The sequence below is a fragment of the Charadrius vociferus genome, unplaced genomic scaffold, assembly GCF_000708025.1.
Source record: "Charadrius vociferus isolate BGI_N301 unplaced genomic scaffold, ASM70802v2 scaffold125, whole genome shotgun sequence".
Classification (NCBI taxonomy): domain Eukaryota; kingdom Metazoa; phylum Chordata; class Aves; order Charadriiformes; family Charadriidae; genus Charadrius; species Charadrius vociferus.
This window is the reverse complement of record NW_009649036.1, coordinates 5,134,514-5,154,757: the sequence shown is the minus strand read 5'-3', so window position 1 is coordinate 5,154,757 and position 20,244 is coordinate 5,134,514. Positions and strand designations below refer to the sequence as shown.

The 20,244-nt window shown below is 38.2% G+C and overlaps 1 protein-coding gene across 1 annotated transcript in view; it reads left to right on the top strand.

The window, feature by feature from the left end:
• USP15 (ubiquitin specific peptidase 15) overlaps positions 1–20,244 on the top strand; it is a 56,156-nt gene that overhangs the window by 22,002 nt on the left and 13,910 nt on the right. The window contains exons 8-9 of the mRNA XM_009887847.1: positions 8,492–8,575; positions 15,195–15,339. Coding sequence (XP_009886149.1) covers positions 8,492–8,575; positions 15,195–15,339 — 229 coding nt within the window. The remainder of the gene's footprint in view (positions 1–8,491; positions 8,576–15,194; positions 15,340–20,244) is intronic.

The window sequence follows — 20,244 nt, the reverse complement described above, 5'->3', positions numbered from 1 at the left end:
GAAAGAGTGAAAGGTTTTTAATCCTTGAAAAAGGCAGGATCATTTCAGAAAATCAGCTAAGTTTTTCACAGAATCACAGAATAGTTGAGGTTGGAAGACATCTCTGGACGTTGTCTGGTCCAACCCACCTGCTCAAAGAAAGGTCACCTAGAGCAAGTTGCTTGGGATTTTGTCCAGTCATGTTTTGAGCATCTCCAAGGATGGAGGCGCCACAGCCTCCCTGGAAAACCTATTCCACTGTTTGATAACTCTCACTGTAAAACAGTGGAATTGCCTGTGGTTTGGTTTGTACCCATTACCTCTTCTCCTTTCAGTGGGCACCACTGAGAAGGGACTTGCTCCCTTGCTCCATCTTCTTCATTCCCTCCCATTGGGTAGTTCTGCACATTGGTAAGATTGATCTGGGGCCTTCTCTTCTCGAGGCTAAACAGTCCCAGCTCTCTCAGTGCCTTCACGTAGGTCAGGTGCGGCAAGCCCTTGATCACCTTTGTGGCCTCTCACTGGCCCTGTGACAATATGTCCCTGTCTCTCTGGTGCTGGGGAGCCCAGAAGTGAAGCCAGCACTGCAGGGGTGTCTCACCAGTGGCTGGGGAGGGGAAGGATCATCTCCCCTGACCTGCTGGCAGTGCTTCTCCGAACACAGCCCTCCATGTTGTTGGTCCAAGGACACATTGCTGGCTCACGTTCAGCTTTTTGTCCAGCAGGACCCCAGGTGCTTCTCTGCCAAGCTGCTTTCCGTCTGGTCACCTGCCCCCTCCCCTGCCCCAGTGTGTAGTGGTGCCTGGGATTTTTCTTCCCCAGGTGCAGGCCTTTGCATTTCCTTTGATTGAACTTCATGAGGTTCCTGTCTGCCCATTTCTCCAGTCTGTTGAGGTCCCTCTCAATGGCAACACAACCTATGTTGTGTCAGTTGAAAATGAGAGATAGTAAGATGTTCTGCACGTTTTCCCTGCCTCTTACTTGTTAGCGGAAGCATAGCAGCAATCTTTGTATTGATTGCTTCTTTTGGCAATTTTTCTGTCTTCCTACTGCAAGGTGATGAACATCGGTAAATTTTTATGAAAAACATGTTAAAGGTGTGAGCATCTTTTTCCACTACAAGAAAAGAAAATACATCATTTGAAAGCTGCCAAATTGGGAGCTCAGCTCAGGATAGGAACACTTTCAAAAATCATAATTCTGTTTTTCTTAAAAGTATAATCAATTGGTACAAGTGGAAAGATCACTTATCAAAATAATTGTCTCTTCTTCTGAAGAAACTAGGAAAAGTTTATTTCAAGTTTGAGATCCTTTTTATATAGGACTAGAGACCCTGCTGCACAGCTTAGAATATCCGCTCTATGTCCAAGCTTGTCAGTGTTTGGATTTCTTTTAGGTACTGTTCTTCTAAATTCTGAATTTACTTAGTTGTGGAAGTAATTGCGACATGCGCTGTAAAAACCCTTCTAAAGTTAAATTATATCTGCTATTGTCTCATGTTTTAATGCTGCTTAAAAGGGTGGGGGTGTCTGGAAGTATCTGAATGTGATGTACATTCTTAAAATGTGCATAGGGTCAGTCAGGCTTAGCAATAGCTGGATTTTTGTATCTCAGAGGTTCTGTTTATACCAGCTGTTTATATCAGCTACTGGGATGTTTGTTGCTCCGGAAGCTTGGCTTCTGTGAAACATTTTCTACGGAGCTCATAGTGACTTCTGGAATGTCTTACTGTCATCTGCTCCCGAAATAGATATTACTCAGCATTAATGGGCAGTTCTGCAGGAAATTTTGTTATACTAACTTTTCTGTGAATAAATGTCTCCTCAATGTCATACATCTGACAAACTCATTCAAATATGGAGATCCCAGTTGCTTTGGTAGCTTAGTTGCTGCCGTTCCCAGTCCTTGAATGAAGACTTGTGATCTGTGTGCAGACAATTTTTTTTTTCATATCTGTATCCTTCTGCAGATTATTCCACAGACAGGAAAACAACCAACCAATCCTATTTGAATGGTTTATTACCATCAAGACGATGTTTTGAAGATATTTTAAAAAAAAAAAAAAAAAAAAAAAGGAAGAAAATCTAAGGTTGTTGTTCAAGTAACTTAAGCAACCTTACTACAAAATCAAATTACTTCACTCTTCGCTTCAGGAAAAGCTGTACAACAGTTAAAAAATTTCATCCAATCTCTGATTATAAAACGTGAGACAAGGAGAAGGGAGGAGCTTAGGTTTTGAAATTCCACAAATTACCAAATGAATAGCCAGGACAAGGTTTCTATTAGTTTTCTGTTAAGAAGGTGTAACCTATTCATGTGCAAATAGAAAAGCAAGTTAGAGAAACATATAAAGTAGCAATCAATACCTATCAATTAGAAACTTACTTCCTTCTAATTTTAGAAAAGTATTGTTTGCTGTTTTCTAAGAAAACTTAATAAACAAGTATTAAATCTATTGATCCATCATATTCTTCAAAAATACTTCTTACATGGTAAAAACAATAAAATTTTTTAATTAATCTTTCAATATACATTTTTGTAGATAATAAAAGTAACAGGTTTAATTCTGGTCCAGTTTTGTTAGACTTCACTGTGGAATAAATCATCCTTATCAAATAGCTAGCTAGTTTGCATAATTTACAGATGGTCTGCTGTTAACTTTAACAATTTTTGCATGCAAAAGGGAATACATTTATCTTTTTTTCTTTTTGGACCATACAAAAATTTGAGACTATACACAATCTTTTTTTTTTTTTTCTCCCTATAATAATGTATGTTTTCTTACAATATTTGTCACATGGTAAGTTTCTTCATAATTTTTGTTCTGGTTCAAAACTGTATGCCTTTATATCTTGGAAAAACACTAAAGGCTCTTACTTGATTCTTTTTTCTTTCTGAGCTGGATCCCATAATGTTTTTAAGAGGCAAAAAAAAAAAAATGAGTAAGAAGTGCTTAGCTATCCTTTTTGAAATAATTTAATGCTTGTGTATCCAAGTTTTATAGGAAAAAATATCCATGAGTCTTTCAGAAGAAAAACTGTGTTTGTCTACTGAAATGAAAAGTATCGTCTTTAACCAACAGATTTAAAATCTGGGTTTTTTCCCTGAAGCAGTTTATGTGTAGACAGGTGTGCATTTCGACTGACTTTTGCTGTAAGAACAGTAATTGTGGAGAATAGAGCTAACTGGGCACTGACTCTGATGTCTTAAATTGTAAAAGAAAGAGCTGTCAGACATTGTCTTCTAGTCAAGAGCTAGACTGGCTTTTGCTGATGCATAATAACTCGTTAGACTCTGGTAACCATGTGTCTGAGCCCCTCTGGGTAAACATCAAACATCGGTAATGTACAACAGACATTATCAAGTTAGTTTAACAAACACGTTCATTAATACCAGTTAATGCAGGGTTGAGAAACTGTTAACGAATACATGTCCTGAACATTAAAACTTTTTTTGATTGCTCAATGTTAAAATATCCACCTTTCATGTACAACCCCCAAAGAAGTATGATTAACTGAATTAGTTGGTTTTTGTAAGAAGATAATATTCTAAACTGAAGTAGATTAAACATACTAAAGCTTGCTTTAAGATACCAAATTATACGTTAGCCAGATAGTAACCACACCCTTGCAGAATCGGAGTCCTTGAGAATGGAAGGACCTCTAGAGATAATCTCATCCAGTCCCCCGACTCAAAGCAGGGGCAGCTGGAGCATGCTTCCCTGGACCATGTTCAGGCACATTTTTAGTATCCAGGGATGGACACTGCACAGCCACTCTGGTCAGACTGTTCCGGTTTTTGACCACCCTCACTGTAAATAAGGTGACAGTTTATCACTTTTTTTTACCCCCTTTTTTTTTTTTTGGTGAGCATTGTCTTATGTTCAGATGGAATTTCATGTCTTTCATTTTATACCCATGGCCTTTTGTCCTTTCAGTGGGCACCACTGAGAAGGGACTTGCTCCCTTGCTCCGTCTTCTTCATTCCCTCCCGTTAGGTAGTTCTGCACGTTGGTAAGATTGATCTGGAGCCTTCTCTTCTCCAGGTTGAACAGTCCCAGCTCTCTCAGTGCCTTCACGTAGGTCAGGTGCGGCAAGCCCTTGATCACCTTTGTGGCCTCTCACTGGACCTGCTGCAATATGTCCCTGTCTCTCTGGTGCTGGGGAGCCCAGAAGTGAAGCCAGCACTGCAGGGGTGTCTCACCAGTGGCTGAGTGGAGGGGAAGGATCATCTCCCCTGACCTGCTGGCAGTGCTTCTCCGAACGCAGCCCTCCATGTTGTTGGTCCAAGGACACATTGCTGGCTCACGTTCAGCTTTTTGTCCAGCAGGACCCCAGGTGCTTCTCTGCCAAGCTGCTTTCCGTCTGGTCACCTGCCCCCTCCCCTGCCCCAGTGTGTAGTGGTGCCTGGGATTTTTCTTCCCCAGGTGCAGGCCTTTGCATTTCCTTTGATTGAACTTCATGAGGTTCCTGTCTGCCCATTTCTCCCACCTGTTCAGGTCCTTCTGCATGGCAGCACACTCACCTGGTGTATAAGCCTGTTCTCCCGGTTTTGTGTAATGTCCAGTCTTGCTGAGGGTACACTGTGTCCTATGTTCCGGTCATTACTAAAGATGTTAGAGAGTATAGGAACTAATGTTGAGCCCTGGAGTATATTACTAGTGACTGGCCTCCAACTGGACTTTGTGCCACTGGTCGGAATCATCTGGGCCCAACCATTCAGCTGGTTTTCAGTCCGTTTCACTGCACACATATAAATCATGTTCCATCTGCTTGTCTATGAGGATGTTACAGGAGACTGTCAAAATCCGCACTGAGGTTGAGATAAACAACATCCATTGCTCCCCCCTCATCTGTCAAGCTGGTAGTCTCATCAGAGAAGGCTGGCTGGTTAAGCAACATTTCCGTTTCATAAATCCATGCTGACTAGTCGTCGTCACCTTCTTGTCCTTCATGCGTCTGGAGGTGGTTTCCAGGATTAGTTGCTTCATCGCGTTCTGTGTGATTGAGATAAGGCAGACCAGCTGGTAGTTCCCCAGATATTCTCTCTTGCCCTCTTGAAGATGAGAGTGCCATTTGCCCTCTTTCAGTCTTCAGGAACCTCTCCCACTAGCCAGGACCTTTCAGAAATAAACAATAGTGCCATCACAGTAACATCAAACAGCTCCCTCACCAGTTGGTGCATCCCATCAGGCCCCATGATCTTAGGTATCACTACAGTAAAGTTTGGGTTTTAACCTGTCTTTTGCTGGACTGTTAAAATGCTAACCTATAAAAAATCGTGTTGTGGGGTTTGCTTGTAAGATCATAAAAAGTTACCTTTCAGAGTTATCTGTTACGTATCAGGAACATCTGTTCAGTTGTTTTTCCAGCTATGTTGAGAATTTGGTTTACTCTTCTCCTGCATATGAGAAGCAAGGCCAGTTAGTGATTATTGGTTTTTTACAACCACAGTTTAAAATGTATTATTCTTGTCAAGCAAGTAACTGTGTTCTTTGGACATCTTTCTGTGGTGTTTTAACACTACAGTAACATTAATACGTACTAAAGTTAGTATACTCTAAAAGGAGATATACTTTGTCTTAGAACCGTGCATTTAAAAGATGATTGAGTTTTTGTTGCACATTTGATTACTTATTTTGTCTTAGGAGATTCCTAAGTCATTGCAGTTGTTTTACGTGTAGATACTTTGGTCATTATTTTTGTACAATTTTAAAGGCAGAACTGAAGTACAGCAATATATTCAGTATTGGTACTTACTGGTTGTTGAGGGGGTTTTATTATCCTTGTTTTGATCTTTTTTTTTTTTTTTTAAATGGGTGGGATTCCACCAATGTTGTTACAACGTTTTCCCCCAAGTATTGAAATGTATTAAAAGCTGTAAGAGCTGTGAATGAATTTTCTTCTTTGTACCCAGGATTTAGCAATGGGAGTAGCTGTCAGCAAACAGCAAGGCTGCACACCAGTAGGAATCTCTTACTGTTTTACATGTTATTATCATTTTGTATTTGATAGCAAATGCTATCAAAGACTAAAACTACTGATTGTCATCTTCTGTAAGAAACAAATTAACTTATTTTTAGTTTTAGGTTGAAACCAGCCCTTTATTTATGTAGCTTATTCTGGTTTCTTTTAATTTTTTAGACAATAATTAAACATTGAGTTTTTTAATTTAAAACTGTGTTGCATTTGAACTTGGTTTAAATTATATAAAAACTTCAAATTTGTTTTGAAAAGTTCAATTTTAGTTCAGAATTACTCAGTTCAAATAGCTTCTTCTAAAATAATTACATGTATGAATGTGCATAAATTAACTTTTGTCTTGAACTTAAGTAGTGTTAAACTTCAATTTTATACCTTTCTTGTGGACACAGTCTGTGTATTTTACTTCTTTGAAGATAATGTTCAAAGAGGAGGATTTAGATTGATAAAATCTACAGGAAAGCTTTATGAATGTTAGTCAGAATATTTGAAAAACTAAATAACATTTTCTTCACATGGTGATAGATCTTTTCTTTTGGAAAAGGTTTATTGATAAAAAGTTGAAAATAAATATCACTGATATTTTTAAATATCAGTGGGTAGTCACAATGTGGTGTTCCCCAGGGCTCAGTATTGGAGCCAGTTCTGTTTAATATGTTTATCAAAGATTTGGACGAGGGGATTGAGTGCACCCTCAGTAAGTTCGTAGACAACACCAATTTGGGTGGGAGTGTTAACCTGCTTGAGGGTAGGAAGGCTCTCCAGAGGGGTCTGGGCAGGCTGGATTGATGGGCCGAGACCAATTGTATGAGGCTCAACAAGGCCAAGTGCCGGGTCCTGCACTTGGGTCACAACAGCGCCATGCAGCACTATGGGCTTGGGGAAGTGTGGATGGAAAGCTGCCAACAGAAAGAGACCTGGGTGTGGGGGTCAATACCTGGCTGCATATCAGCCAGCAGTGTGCCCAGGTGGCCAAGAAGGCCAACAGTATCCTGGATCGCATCAGAAATAGTGTGGCCAGCAGAACTAGGGAAGTGATCATCCCCTCTGTACATGGCACTGGTGAGGCTGCACCTCGAGTACTGTGTTCAGTTTTCGACCCCTCACTACAAGAAAGACATTGAGGTGCTGGAGCACATCCAAAGAAGGGCAACAAGCTTGTGAAGGGTCTAGAGCACAAGTCTTATGAGGCGTGGCTGAGGGAACTGGAGTTGTTTAGCCTGGAGAAAAGAAGGCTGAGGGGACACCCTATCACTCTCTACAACTACCTGAAAGGAAGTCTTAACAAGGTGGGCATTGGTCTCTTTTCCCAAGTAACAAGCGATATGACAAGAGGAAACAGCCTTAAGTTGCACCAGGGCAGGTTTAAATTGGATATTAGGAAATGTCTTCGCTGAAGGGGTTGGCAGGCATTTGGAACAGGCTGGCCAGGGAAGTGGTTGAGTCACCATCCCTGGTGGTATTTTAAGAGAGTAGATGTGGCACTTAGGGACATGGTTTAGTGGTGGACTTGGCAGTGTTAGGTTAACGGTTGGACTTGATGGTCTTAAAGGTCTTTTCCAACCTAAATGATTATATGAATATACATGGGAAAATTCCCTGTGTAAAAATGTTTATCTTCTTGCAGAGTTTAATTCTTGAAATGTGCTTAAAAAAAATCCTGAGCATGCAGATTTTCTTATCTTAATATTGTGATATGTATTTCAACGCTTTCCAAGGACAGCTGGAGCTTTTTGCAAACCAGTTGGAGTTGCATAGGGACGGCAAAACATGAAGGTGCCTCAGTTCCTTTGAGTATAGAGAGCCTTTTCCATGGTTATCTAAGATTTGATCAGAAAAAGCAAAATACACTGCAAAACAGTTGTGTATTGTATTTAATTGTTACATTCAGAGGGCCTTTGTGATTAAAATGATCAGTATTCTTATATTTAAAAATAATCTTAAACAATGGGGGTGAGTGATAATGCTGTTACTTTTGGCAAAAAAAGGTTTTTAAAGGTTATTTAGTATTGTGCGTAATATCCTGGATTTTTTTTAACAGTATTAATAAGACAATTTAATTAAACGCTTTCATACTGCTTTTAAACTAACCTTGAAGTATGTATCTTAATCATTTTTGTATCTCGTCCCTATATGGTTAAATGAAAAATTCATAAAACTTCCACATTAGAAACTTTACATTCTAGGTTTTAGAACATCAAAATATCTATAGTCATACTATAACCTGAAAATAATCTTTTTAGCACAGTTGTCTGTGATATTTTTTTGTTGTTTGCTTGCTTGCTTTTTGTTTTTAATAGCTCTGTTTCTTCAACATGATATGAAAGTTTAAAGCACTGTGAAACATTTCAAGTTTTAAAAGGTGGATTCCAAGGGCTGCATGTCCTGGGTATTTTTAGTGCTTTGCCCACTTTTTACAAAATATTTATTTTCCATGCTTGTTTATATGCATTGTTCATTTATTAGCTCTCTTTCATAGTTTTTAATATCTCAGCATTTTTATCTAATTTATCATTTTCATATTTTTAAAGGTCCCCAGGTGCATCCAATTTTTCAACTTTACCAAAGATCTCTCCATCTCTATCAAATAATTATAACAACATGAACAACAGAAAGTAAGCAATGTACCTTAAAACATTATTTATTTTACTCACCCCAGTGTGACATAAATAAATTTTGATGTTTTGTAACTCCTACCTTAAGGATTTTGGTTTGTTTTGTAGTATTTTGAATTGTCACTGGTCACTATTTCATATTGTAGGTATTGTAAAGCATGATATTAGGAAATGAAAGGCAGTTAAAGGTGTTTGGTAACTCTTAGTCCTTAGTAGAATAGACACTAAACAGAATGTTGACCATTGTAAGAAAGTATATAAAGACTTCATTTAGAGTTTATCATGCTAAAAATACGTTGTTGTTGTTGTTATTATCCTGCCTGAATTTAGATGGACAACAAAAGAAGTATAAAGTACTTACATTTCTGGTGGCCAGGTTTTCCTTTATTTATTGATGCTAAGGTATTAGAGCAGCATATGTGATATCACACAGTGATTTGAGACCACTACAGCTGAATTGTTTTAGCTATAATAGTTGTCATAGTGATTGTAGCCATTGATTAATTATCAGCAACTTAACTTCTGTGTCTTAATGCTAGAAGATTTGAGAGAGAGCAGTCCGATAGGTGTGCTTGAATGAACAGCAGCTTAGTAAAAGAGGCTTCTTACTTTTAAGGGTTTTCTCCTTTATATTCCAAATTAGAAGTTTAATAAAGATTATGATAAAACTCTAAAAGAAGAGCTTTCATATTCCGGTGGCCAACTTTGTGTGTAAACTTTTTTTGTTGAACACAACTGTAAAAAAGTTGGTGAATATAGAAAAACATGGAATTATTTCACTTTAACAGATAATGGAGCATCTTTCAAATGCTTGAAACCAGAGAGCACTCATCTTTAATGCAAGCTGGGGGAAATTGAAGAGGCTTATTCTTACAATTCATTCAAATTCAAAATATTTTTCCAAACATGTATTTTGTGATCAAACATGAAGATGTTAAATATTAAAAAGGTGACATAAATATTAAATATCTTATACAATATCTTCCAGTTAAATACTGCATTTATCAGAAGTGATTTTTCCTAAGGGGTGAAGTGTCACTTGTGCTTCTACCAATTGTGAGTAGCCCCAACTCTCACTGTTAAACAGTTGAAATCCATGTATTTAACTGCAGTCTATTGTACTCTGTGTGTGAATGTGTAGTAAATAAAAAGTACTTTGTATCTATGATTGTGTGAAAAATTACTTGACCAGAGCTGGGCCTCCACCTGAGAACTAATCTCTCCTTCCCCCATTGCTTATGCAAAAGAGTTGTAACACCAAAACCAAAGCTTAACAGTTACTTTTTCCTAGGGAGTCACCATTTTCAATCATGCCAACAAGGCTTCCTTCCTTTTTTTGGTATTTTACTTTTTTTTTTTTTTCTTTTTTTAACGTTAGCTTCTCCCTAGTGATGCTCTAGTTATTTTTAGGAAGCACTTATGAAACCTGTTGCCAGGTCTTGCAGGTTTTGAAGATAGGGTTTTTTTGCTTGCTTTAGCTGATTTTATTTTTATTCTTTGGTTTATTTGAGAGCCAAAATGGGAGCTTTTAGAACTTAAGGTAAAATTCTGGGATTGTTTTTCATTTTTTTTTTTTTTAATTTGATAATTTTCAACAGAAATATGTGTTTAAAAGGAAGTGGTATAAAATTCAGTTTTGATAAGGAATTGGTCCCTTGAAATGCCTTAACTTTAACTTAAACATCTGTAAATTGGATAGTAGGTACATGTTCTCTATAGTGTTATGAAATACCAGCCATTTTTCTCTTGTAACTCAAAACATAGTATATCTGGATGTTATTTAAGGCGCATATTCAGTGCAGAAGTATATGGTTATCCTTACAATGCAGTAATTCAATCATGGTGAGTTTAAAATATATTTAAGAAATCACAAATTTATAATTCGCTACAGTGTGTAATACAGTAGGAACTTCAGCAGCATTTCTGTCAGAATACATGTTCAAGATTAACTAGTTCAGTAATAGAGAAGTCATATTCATTAATATACTGTACCTTAAAATATATACTGTTGCATTAAGCATTTTTTGGCTTCAAAAGATAAATGGAAAGATATATCTCTGTATTTAATTGTATGATATCTGGGTTAAGATCAGTTTATTCCTGTGTTCTATTCTTCTTGCAAATACCTCCTTGTCTAAGAAAGCAGTCCTTTTCCATTAGTTAATGCTATCTTCTTTTCGTTACTTTCTTAATTAACTACTTATGTCAGCTTTGCCTGGAATTTATTTTCATGTTTCTGCTTTATTGTCTCTTACATTGCACGTTATCTTTAGTACAGTAGCGAAATCATGCATTTGTGGCTTTCCAGGATCCGTTGGCTCCTCCATATGAACATGAGATACTGTGACTGTAAAAGAAATACCAACATTTGTTTTGAAGATAATTTTAGCTGACAAAGCTGATTTGTAAGGCAGAAAAAGCAAACAACAGGTTGTGTGTAGTAATAGTGATAAATGCTAGTCATTGCAAGCCTGTTTTTGCAACTATTATATCTCGGCTATAGAGCACAAATTATGTTAAAACTCTGGAAAGTAGCCTGTTTCTTTATATGGTACGCATTTCTGTAATATTTGTCTAATCCAGGAAGCTTTCTGAGCAATAGTAAGCCTCAAATTGGTAAATACTTAAGTGTGTGTTGAGCTAGTTATAATAGAAATAGCTTGCGCAAATTTTATCAGGTCCAAAGCCTTCATTTCTGTAAATGTGAGTTTGCATTTGATGGAATGGAGGATTCCAAATAATTGATCGTTGATGTTCTTTTGCCTTTACAGGTGATCTTGTTGAAAGAGTAACATAGGAGGATTAGCATAATATGTGTTAGTGGATTCAGAAGAGCAGGGAGAGACACGCATCATTTAGGTCTTACTGGAATTTCTGTTTATTCCTGTTATAAAGCAATACATTTCATGTCACATATGGTATTTTTTTAAATTATGTGGGGAGGGGATTAAAAACATTTAAATAGGGATTTTGCTTGGGGAATGAAGAGAAAAGTTGTTTTGTTTTCATCATTTGTAACCATTGTTTCAGGCTCCTAAAATGACTTGCTTCATCATTCAGTAGTGTCAGCTTGTCAGAAGACAGCCAGTTAGCAGCTTTTTTCACATGCTTGTTATATTTCAATATGCTTATTTCAAGAAGAATAAAAGTTAATTACATCACCTGTAGAATCAGTTTCTTCATGTTGCACCTGACACATAGGCAAATATTATAAGGAAGGTGAATTCTTTTTTTTTTTTTTTACTTTATTTAAATAGATTATAGCGTTATCTTTTGCTCTCTGGATGATGGCATGAACAATAACAAAGACTCTTTGTGTAGTGACATGGGCCTGTCCTACTGCTTAAGGCATCTCTAAAAATTGATGGAACTCGATTACGGGTTTGTTAAAGTGGCTGGTCACAAAAACACATTGGCAGTACATTAAGGTGGTTGAAATACTATGTTGCTCAGTAAGTGGTCCAAGTTTTTAATTTTCTGGGCTCATTCTTGCAACTCAGATTCCTTTTGCAGCACCTGTTGTTGGCATATGGCACTCCACTGTCAAATTGTGTCCCTTCCAAAGCTAGTGATGCTTCTCCAAACTTCGCTGTTCCAAATCCACACTTCCCAGAACTCCCAACTACACAATGAGTGCTCTGGATTCATCATCATCTGAAAGCTGCTTTGAGGTTTAAAGGCAGGATAGAGAAAGTATATGTAAGTCACTTTGAATATGGCACGTGCAACTCAAAATTTATAGATTTACAGATAATAAAATCTCATTTGGAAACCTCCCTTTAGCATTTTTACTACTTCAGGAACCCTGTCTAGCTGTGCAAGGGTCTGAAGATGGTTTTATTTTTTCAAGTCTTGCCTTACTGATTGAGCAGCAATTTCTTCTAAGGGCCATCAGTGTTTTCTTTCTACTACTGCCCTTATTTGAGCGCCCCATTTTAATACTGCTCCTCTGCTTTTCCATGCATTGTTCCTTTGTTAAAGGCAACTTTCTGAAGATTTTGCAGGAAAAGCAAATGGAGGTTCAGGACGCGCTATCACAAGTTACTTTTTCTAGGGCATTTCGGTTTGAGTGAAGCGTCTTTGCTTGCTTTCCATTGTTAACCATGTACTACTGACTTTTAATAATACTTTATTTTTTGTCCAGTCTCATAAGCATGAAAAGCAGAGGCACAATGTAATTTAAATAAAAATAATTCTTCCAGAAAAAGTGAAGCTTGCAGACTGATAAAGCTGTAAAGAGACATCTGCTAGTTTCCTGCACATAGTAGGCACTGTATTTTGCTTGATACGTTTTGATAAAATATCACAGAAACCTGAAAGAAAAAATTAATTAATAGACCTGGCTCACAGAATGAGTGTTGTAACCATATTCTCTAAACCCCTCAAATGTATTTCTGTGGGCTAGTACAAAAGACGAAAGACCTCAGAAACGGCTTTCCCTTTTGAGAAGTAAACTCTGATAGTTTGTCCCTTAGAGCAAACCAACACTGGAGATCTCTCTGCATTACAATTATCTTGAATTAAGTTGTGATGTTACTCAGCTAATCTGAGGACATCTTTCACGTGAATGCACTATAGCCAAAGGACTCCAGTTGCATTTCCTAGCTTTCTAGCGTCCCTCCTAAGGGGGCAGTTTGTGAAGGGAGGAAAGCTGCAGAGAAGGAAAAAGAAGAGAAGTGAAAATCCCCAGGAAAATTACATTGAATCTGTTTAGTACCCCTCCATCTCCTAAATTTCCAAAAGAGATTTCTCTTCTGTTAACCATGAGGGAAGTGTAACGTTCGAGTCAGGTGAGGAAAGCAGTAGGAAGCAAGCAGGGCTGAAAGTGGAAGTTTATTGTGTACCCTGTACATGTGCATTTCTACTGGTGGTGTGCACTGTTGAGCTGGGTCAGGGAGTTGGCTATATTGTGGAGGCTGCATTAGCACCAATGGCAAGCTTGTGCTTTTTCTTTGTGGAGGAACTAAGTCTTGCCAACTTAAGGGAATTGGGGTTAATTGCAGTAGGTGGATTGCAGGTGCAAAGGGAGATGGAAGGTAATTTTCCCTGGGGATCTGTCATGCATGGGTGAACTGGGGACTAATGACGGGGAAGAATTGACCACAGAAGCAAGCTTGAAGGGTATGTGAGCCCTGGAGCTCAAAAAGTATCTTGTGTAAACTAGAGTGAAGCATTTAAATTAAACTTAAGCTTAACAGGCAAAACTAACTTGACGGGGATTTTTGATGGAGAGTGACCAGTAAACACCATGCCACGTAGCTAGTTTAGGGGCAAGCTGGAGAGCAGAGAAAATGCATGTGTATGGAACACGAAGGACTGAGAGGAGAGTCAACTATTAAAAAGAAATTATCAGATGTGAAAGTTTGAGAACAGCAGCTTTATGGACAGTGAAGCTATAAACTGTGCAGATTTCTGAGGCTGTCAAAAGAGGGCGAAATTTTCTTCCCATTCTGTTTAAAGTTTTCAATAAATCTTGTGATTAAAACAAAACAACTGTTATTCATGCAAAGTGAGTAATTGTGCACCGAGGGGACAATTGGAATTCAGTTGGATATAAGAGTGTGATACTGTTCAGGAATAATGTCTGGAATGTACCACTGGGCACTTGCATCCTCAGACTCTTACAATTATAAATCGCAATTATTTATCAGGATTCATTCTTTTCTCTGCATATTTTTCCTTGTCATTCTTAGCAACTGACTTCCAAATTTTTGTTCAAGTTGCTTCTAATGTGAATAATGCTTAGTGACTGCAGAAATACTTTTGAACTTTAGCCAAAACTACTATCACACAGATTTCGTTATGATCAGTGCCTGAAATAGTTTAAGAAAGAGTTTAACCTTTCTGGATGGTTGTTTTTTCTAACATCTGTAATACTACAGAGCATTCTCTGACAAGATTCTTTTGCCTTTCTGATGTTCTCGGATATGCTTACTTTACTGTCTCGGGGGTTATTCTTTATTTAGTATTTGCATGATTTCATCTGGAAACAAATTGCTTTAAATCTTACCAATTTACCTATTTCAGTCTTCTCCAGTTTCTCCAAACAGATGCATCATAGCGATTTATAATGAAGTTGTTACAAGGCATTTTGCGCATTCTTTTACCTCTCAAGGCTTTCCTGCATTTGCATGCTGGATTGTGCTGTCCTAGCAGGGAGGCTATAAATAGACTGTCTGATGCAGTGAGGCAGCTATGCCACAGTGGCCTTGGAAATCTCAGCTTTCACCTGTAACTCTGCATTCCTATTCCCACCGACCTCACTCTTGCAGTAGCAGGATGCAAAAGGGACGTAAATGATTGATTGCTGCTGGTGGTGTCTAAAGTCTGAGTGTATTAAATTTGATGGAGCAATGAAGAATAGAGTAAGCTGTGAAGCTGCTCCTATCAAAAAGGGGTAGGGATATAATAATTACAATTATTGCAGTACATTAGATTTTGGTGACTTTTAAATTGAAATTGATGTTATTAACAAAGTTAAATATTTCTTTTAAATCCTTTCTTGTTCACAGAAGTTATTTTAACAATTTTAATCATTTAAGCTTATAAAGTACTTTTATGTATTAAAGTAGTATAGAGTACATGTTTACATTGTGAAAGATGTTTTGTTTTTTTACAGTGTGAAAAATTCAAACTATTGTCTCCCATCATATACTGCTTATAAGAATTATGATTATTCAGAGCCAGGAAGACACAATGAGCAGCCAGGCCTATGTGGCCTGAGTAACTTGGGGAATACGTGTTTTATGAATTCAGCAATTCAGGTATGTACTTTAGAATAAAATGAGCTTGTCTGTTACTTGGAAATGAATATCTTGTTATATTTTGACTTGTTTGGAAACTAATATTAAAAGGCTACATTAAGTAGCAGGATAGGATTAAAAGTGAGGAAATAATACTGTTTTGCACTGTGATCAATTATCAGAAAGAAATTTGACCAGCATTCTACATGAGTGAACCCTTAAGTGGGATTCTTTGCTTTTTGTAATGATTGCCATGCATGCATGTCATGAAAAATACTTTTTCATTTTGAGATGCGCTTGAGTAGATTGTAGTGCTGAAGTGTCAAATAGTAGATAACTGGTGCATTACTGGGCCTTTATTTCCAACTAATTACTATGTACTTCTAGTGCACAAGTGAACATGCAGGGAACCTTTGAACATATTTCCCTTTGAGCTTTGCCTTTTGAATAGCTGCTATTTCACGGATGACGTATTTTACGGGAATGTAATAGCTTGTTTCTTTGTTATGATTGCAAGAGAAATACTGGTATACCTACTCTTACCAAGACAAAAAAAATCTTAGTCCTTTTAAGTGGAAGCTGCAGTGGTACATTAATTAATGATCAGAAAGAACTAGTAGTTTAATTTGGTTTTATTTAGTTCTGAAACTTGAGTTATGTAATCAAAGCAGTCTCAAGTCAAAAAACTGTAAAGTGATGTTAACTGGATTTAATTCTAGGTCTTCATTCTAAATCATGTCAGCTTTGACTTGATTGCTTTTCAGTTATACCTAGGGAATCAAGTGTTCAAATAAGTTCTGAGAAACTGTAGTGCAAATTAATAAATACAATTTTGCTGATTCACAAGACAGTAAGAAAATTAGGGGTTTATTGAGCAGTGCAGCTTTTAGTTTGGCATGGTACCTTTAGTATGTCCTTGATGGTGTGCTTTTTCAAATGCATTATTTAGCAGCTTTCTTAGCAAGGAAGTGTAAACTATCTTTCAGTTCCACCTACTGTATCTCTCAAAGTAAGTATTGTACAGAGTTTAATGTTATCTAAGAAATCCATGAAAGTGCTTTTTAGTGGAAGTATGTCGTGTTCTTAACACACTAAGGTCTCACAGACTGCAAGTTCTATTGTCGTCTTCATCTTGCCACCACTTGACTTCTACCTTTTTTCCCCGATCACACTGAAAGCATAAATTAATGGCATATTAGTGCAGTGAAATGTTACCTTCTGTTATCGGAGTAACCTTGGGTTGTTCTGGCTAGAAGTGTAATGCCTGTGGCCAAAGCACTTTTTGATCTTGTCTAATCTCTGAAGCAACAAAGGGATGGGCACAGATAGTATGTAGTTGGCAGGCTAAGGAATTCTGCTTAGGAATGCTCTAGGCTGTTACCTGGATGATGGAGGAGAGTGCACGCTCAGCAAGATTAGAGACAACACAGAACTGGAAGGAGGGACTGTTACACCAGATGGGTGTGCTGCTATTCAGAGGGACCTCAACAGGCTGGTGAAATGGGCAGACAGGAACCTCATGAAGTTCAATCAAAGGAAATGCAAAGGCCTGCACCTAGGAAAGAAAAACGCCAGGCACCGGTACACACTGGGGTAGGGAGCGAGCAACTGGATGAAAAGCAGTTTGGCCGACCAGCAGACAAAAAGCTGAACATGAGCCAGCAATGTGCCCTTGTGGCCAAGGCAGCCAGCAGCCTCCTGGGTATTGCTAGCAGGCTGAGAGGGGTGATCCTTCCCCTCCACTCAGCGCTGGTGAGACACCCCTGCAGTGCTGGCTTCCCTTCTGGCCTCCCCAGCACCAGAGAGACAGGGACATAGTGCAGCAGGTCCAGTGAGAGGCCACAAAGGTGATCAATTCAGATTGCATCATCTTACCTACACGGAAAGCCTGAGAGAGCTGGGACTGTTCAGCTTGGAGAAGAGAAGGCTCCAGAGCAATTTTATCATTGTGTAGAAATACCTGGTGAGGGATAGTAAAGAAAACTGAGCCAAACTCTTCTCAGTGTTGCCCACTGAAAGAAGAGGCAACAGGCACAAACTAAACCACAGGCAATTCCATTTAAATATAAGAGATTTTATCAAATGGCGAAATAGGTTTTCCAGGGAGGCTGTGGAGCCTCCATCCTTGGAGATGCGCAAAACATGACTGTACACAATCCGAAGCAACCTGCTCTAGGGGACCCTTCTTTGAGCAGGGGATTGGACCAGACAAGGCCCAGAGATGCCTTCCAACCTCAACTATTTTGTGATTCTCTGAGCTGTTTTGGTTGCCTACTCTAGCTTATTTATCTTCTTCAGGTGTCTTCCTTTACAATTATGTCAGCACAAGGTTGTTTATCAGGATAAGTCTGTTTTATTTAAACAAAATAGTTTGCTATAGAATTTTACACTCAAAGTTTCCAGTCCGTTCATCTTCCATATTCCAAAAGCTCTGCTTTCTGTTCAGAGTGCTCTGCTTCCATTCAGTCAATACTAAGTGTAATCAATGTAGCTTCCTTCAACAGAAGCAAGTTTAATTTATCCACTGTCTTGCTGATTACCACTTTTCTCAGATCTTCATCCTTCCCAGACAGGATTGAGGCCCCTTAGTGTTCACATAAGAGCCATTTCTGCTTCAGAAACCACTTCAGTTCTCAGACAGCTTCTCTTTGCTCTTGTCTCATGTACAGTGAAGATGATTTGCATCAGAAATGTTATCAGCATTCCTTGAAGCAGAGGGCCAGCACATCTTGCTGTCCAGAGTCTGACAAACTTGTCTGAAGGTTTTTGTCCTGGAACTGCACTAGGTAGCAATGTGGTAATCCTGGCAGTTTCTTAAATTTTGTTGCAAGTTCATTACTACTTCTTCAATCTATAGGTAAGGTTAAGCTTGCCTCTTCATCCTTCAGAGTGATTATTGTAAAGAGACTTTTGCTTTTCCAAGTAGGGGCTCTCAGTGTTAAGAAGCTTAAGACAACTACAGGAGGGATGGTGAAGAGATGGGGAAGATCCTCTGTGGTACCACAAACAGCTGCAAGCTGAGTAGGAGTAACCAAGAAGGTTAAGACACCATTGTATTTTTCACCAAGTGCTGTTGTCTTACCACGATTTCTTATTTTAACAAGCAATAATTCAATATTATTTCATATTTTGGTTGTATTGGAACTTTTGTATATATTTTTCAGATTCTTTTGAAGGGGTATTCCATGTATCTGATTTTAATTTACTTCAGTGCTAACACCTAAGGCTTGATTTTTATTATTAAAGCCTAAATGTCTGCTTTTGCAGATCTGAGCATTAAGTGAAACAGGAAAGATGAAAGGGAGCTTGTGGACTTTATGAAGACATTATTGTGAATGCTTCAAACCATATCAAGCAAAAACAAACAAAAAAAACCCCATAACCCCAAAGAGTATTTGGCAAGTAGATGTTTTATTCACATACAGTTATGTACACGGCTATGTTACAACCTGAAAAAAACAAAATAGAAAAATATGAATCTCCTGAAGCATTGCTGTGCTGCCACCTGTGGATGTTGCCTAAGTATTGCTTTGCCTTTTTGGTGGGATATTAGTGATTAGAGCTCTGTGGGAAATGTGGGGTTTTTTTCTTTTTCTTTTGCAGTGAAAACCTGAGAGTTAGCAAAGTTTTCACTTTGTGATTCAAAAATAGGAGAAGAATGAAAGTAAATGTTTTAATTGAAAAAAAAAAAAAAACAACAACTGTTGAGAGCTTTGCAATGGGATATTTCAGCAGTTTTCTTTCTTTATAAAGCTGATTCGCATTTGCTCTACGATTATTTATGGCTGTGAGTTTATCCTGACAAAACATAACATCTTTCACCAAAACCTGAAATGATTAAGTTCTTAGTGCTCTGTTTCAGTTGCCCTAGGTATACAGAGTTTGTGGTAAGGGGTGTATTAGCTGAGCACTTTTCACCGTGCCTGACACTAAGTGCTTCAGGCAGAAGCAGGATAGACAGGTGTAAAGTAATTCATTTTTTCCTCCTATTACTTAGATCTTTCTTTCAGTGAATCAGGTCTCGCTCTTTTATTAGAAGGCTGAAATATGAAATTTCAATGTTCCTTGCTTAAAATTGTTATTAAGTAGGACAGCTGAAGAACCGTGATACTTAGAAGAACACTCAGTTTTCAGCTCAATTTCATGATTGTATTGTCTGCTTCTCATTTCTCCGGTTCACTGGCATAATAGGTAATGTTTTCATTGCTTTGAAATTTTATTTTTATCATTATTTCTATGGAATAACCCCTATGGGACGTGAATAAATGTTTCCTTGTTTGGGATCATAGGCTAATTTGGGTTAGAAGGAACTTCAGGAGGTTCCTAATGCAGCCTCCCGCTCAAAGGAAGATCAGCTCTGAGGTCAGACCAGGTTGCTCAGGGCTTTATCCAGTTGGGTCTTGAAAACCTCCAAGAAGGCTGCAAAGCCTCTCAGCTCCACTGCTTGACTGTTCTTACAGTGAAAACTTTTTTCCTTATATCCTTAACCTCTCTTGTTTCGACTTACACCTGTTGTTTGTTGTCATCCCACTGTGCACCGCTGTGAAGAGCCTGGATCCATCTTCTCGTTAACTTCCCTGTAGGTACTAGAAGACTGTTGATGGGTCTGCCTGAAACAGCCTCTTCTGGAGGCTGAACAAGCCCCAATGCTTCAGTCTTTCCTCACAGGGCAAATGCTCCCAAGCCACAGACTGTCTTGGTGGCCCTCTTTCTTCATTTATTTTATTTTCTTTTTATCAATTAAACAATCAAGAATCCTTGCGAACTTTTTTCATCAGAGTTTTCCCATACTTAAATTATGTGGATTTAGAGAGGTAATTAGAGAGTAATTTTATTATTATATTTCCACCTATACGAGGGTTTCATAGGACAGGTAAACTTGCTAAACAAGATCATAGTCTAGTATTGAAATTACAGTATTCCAGT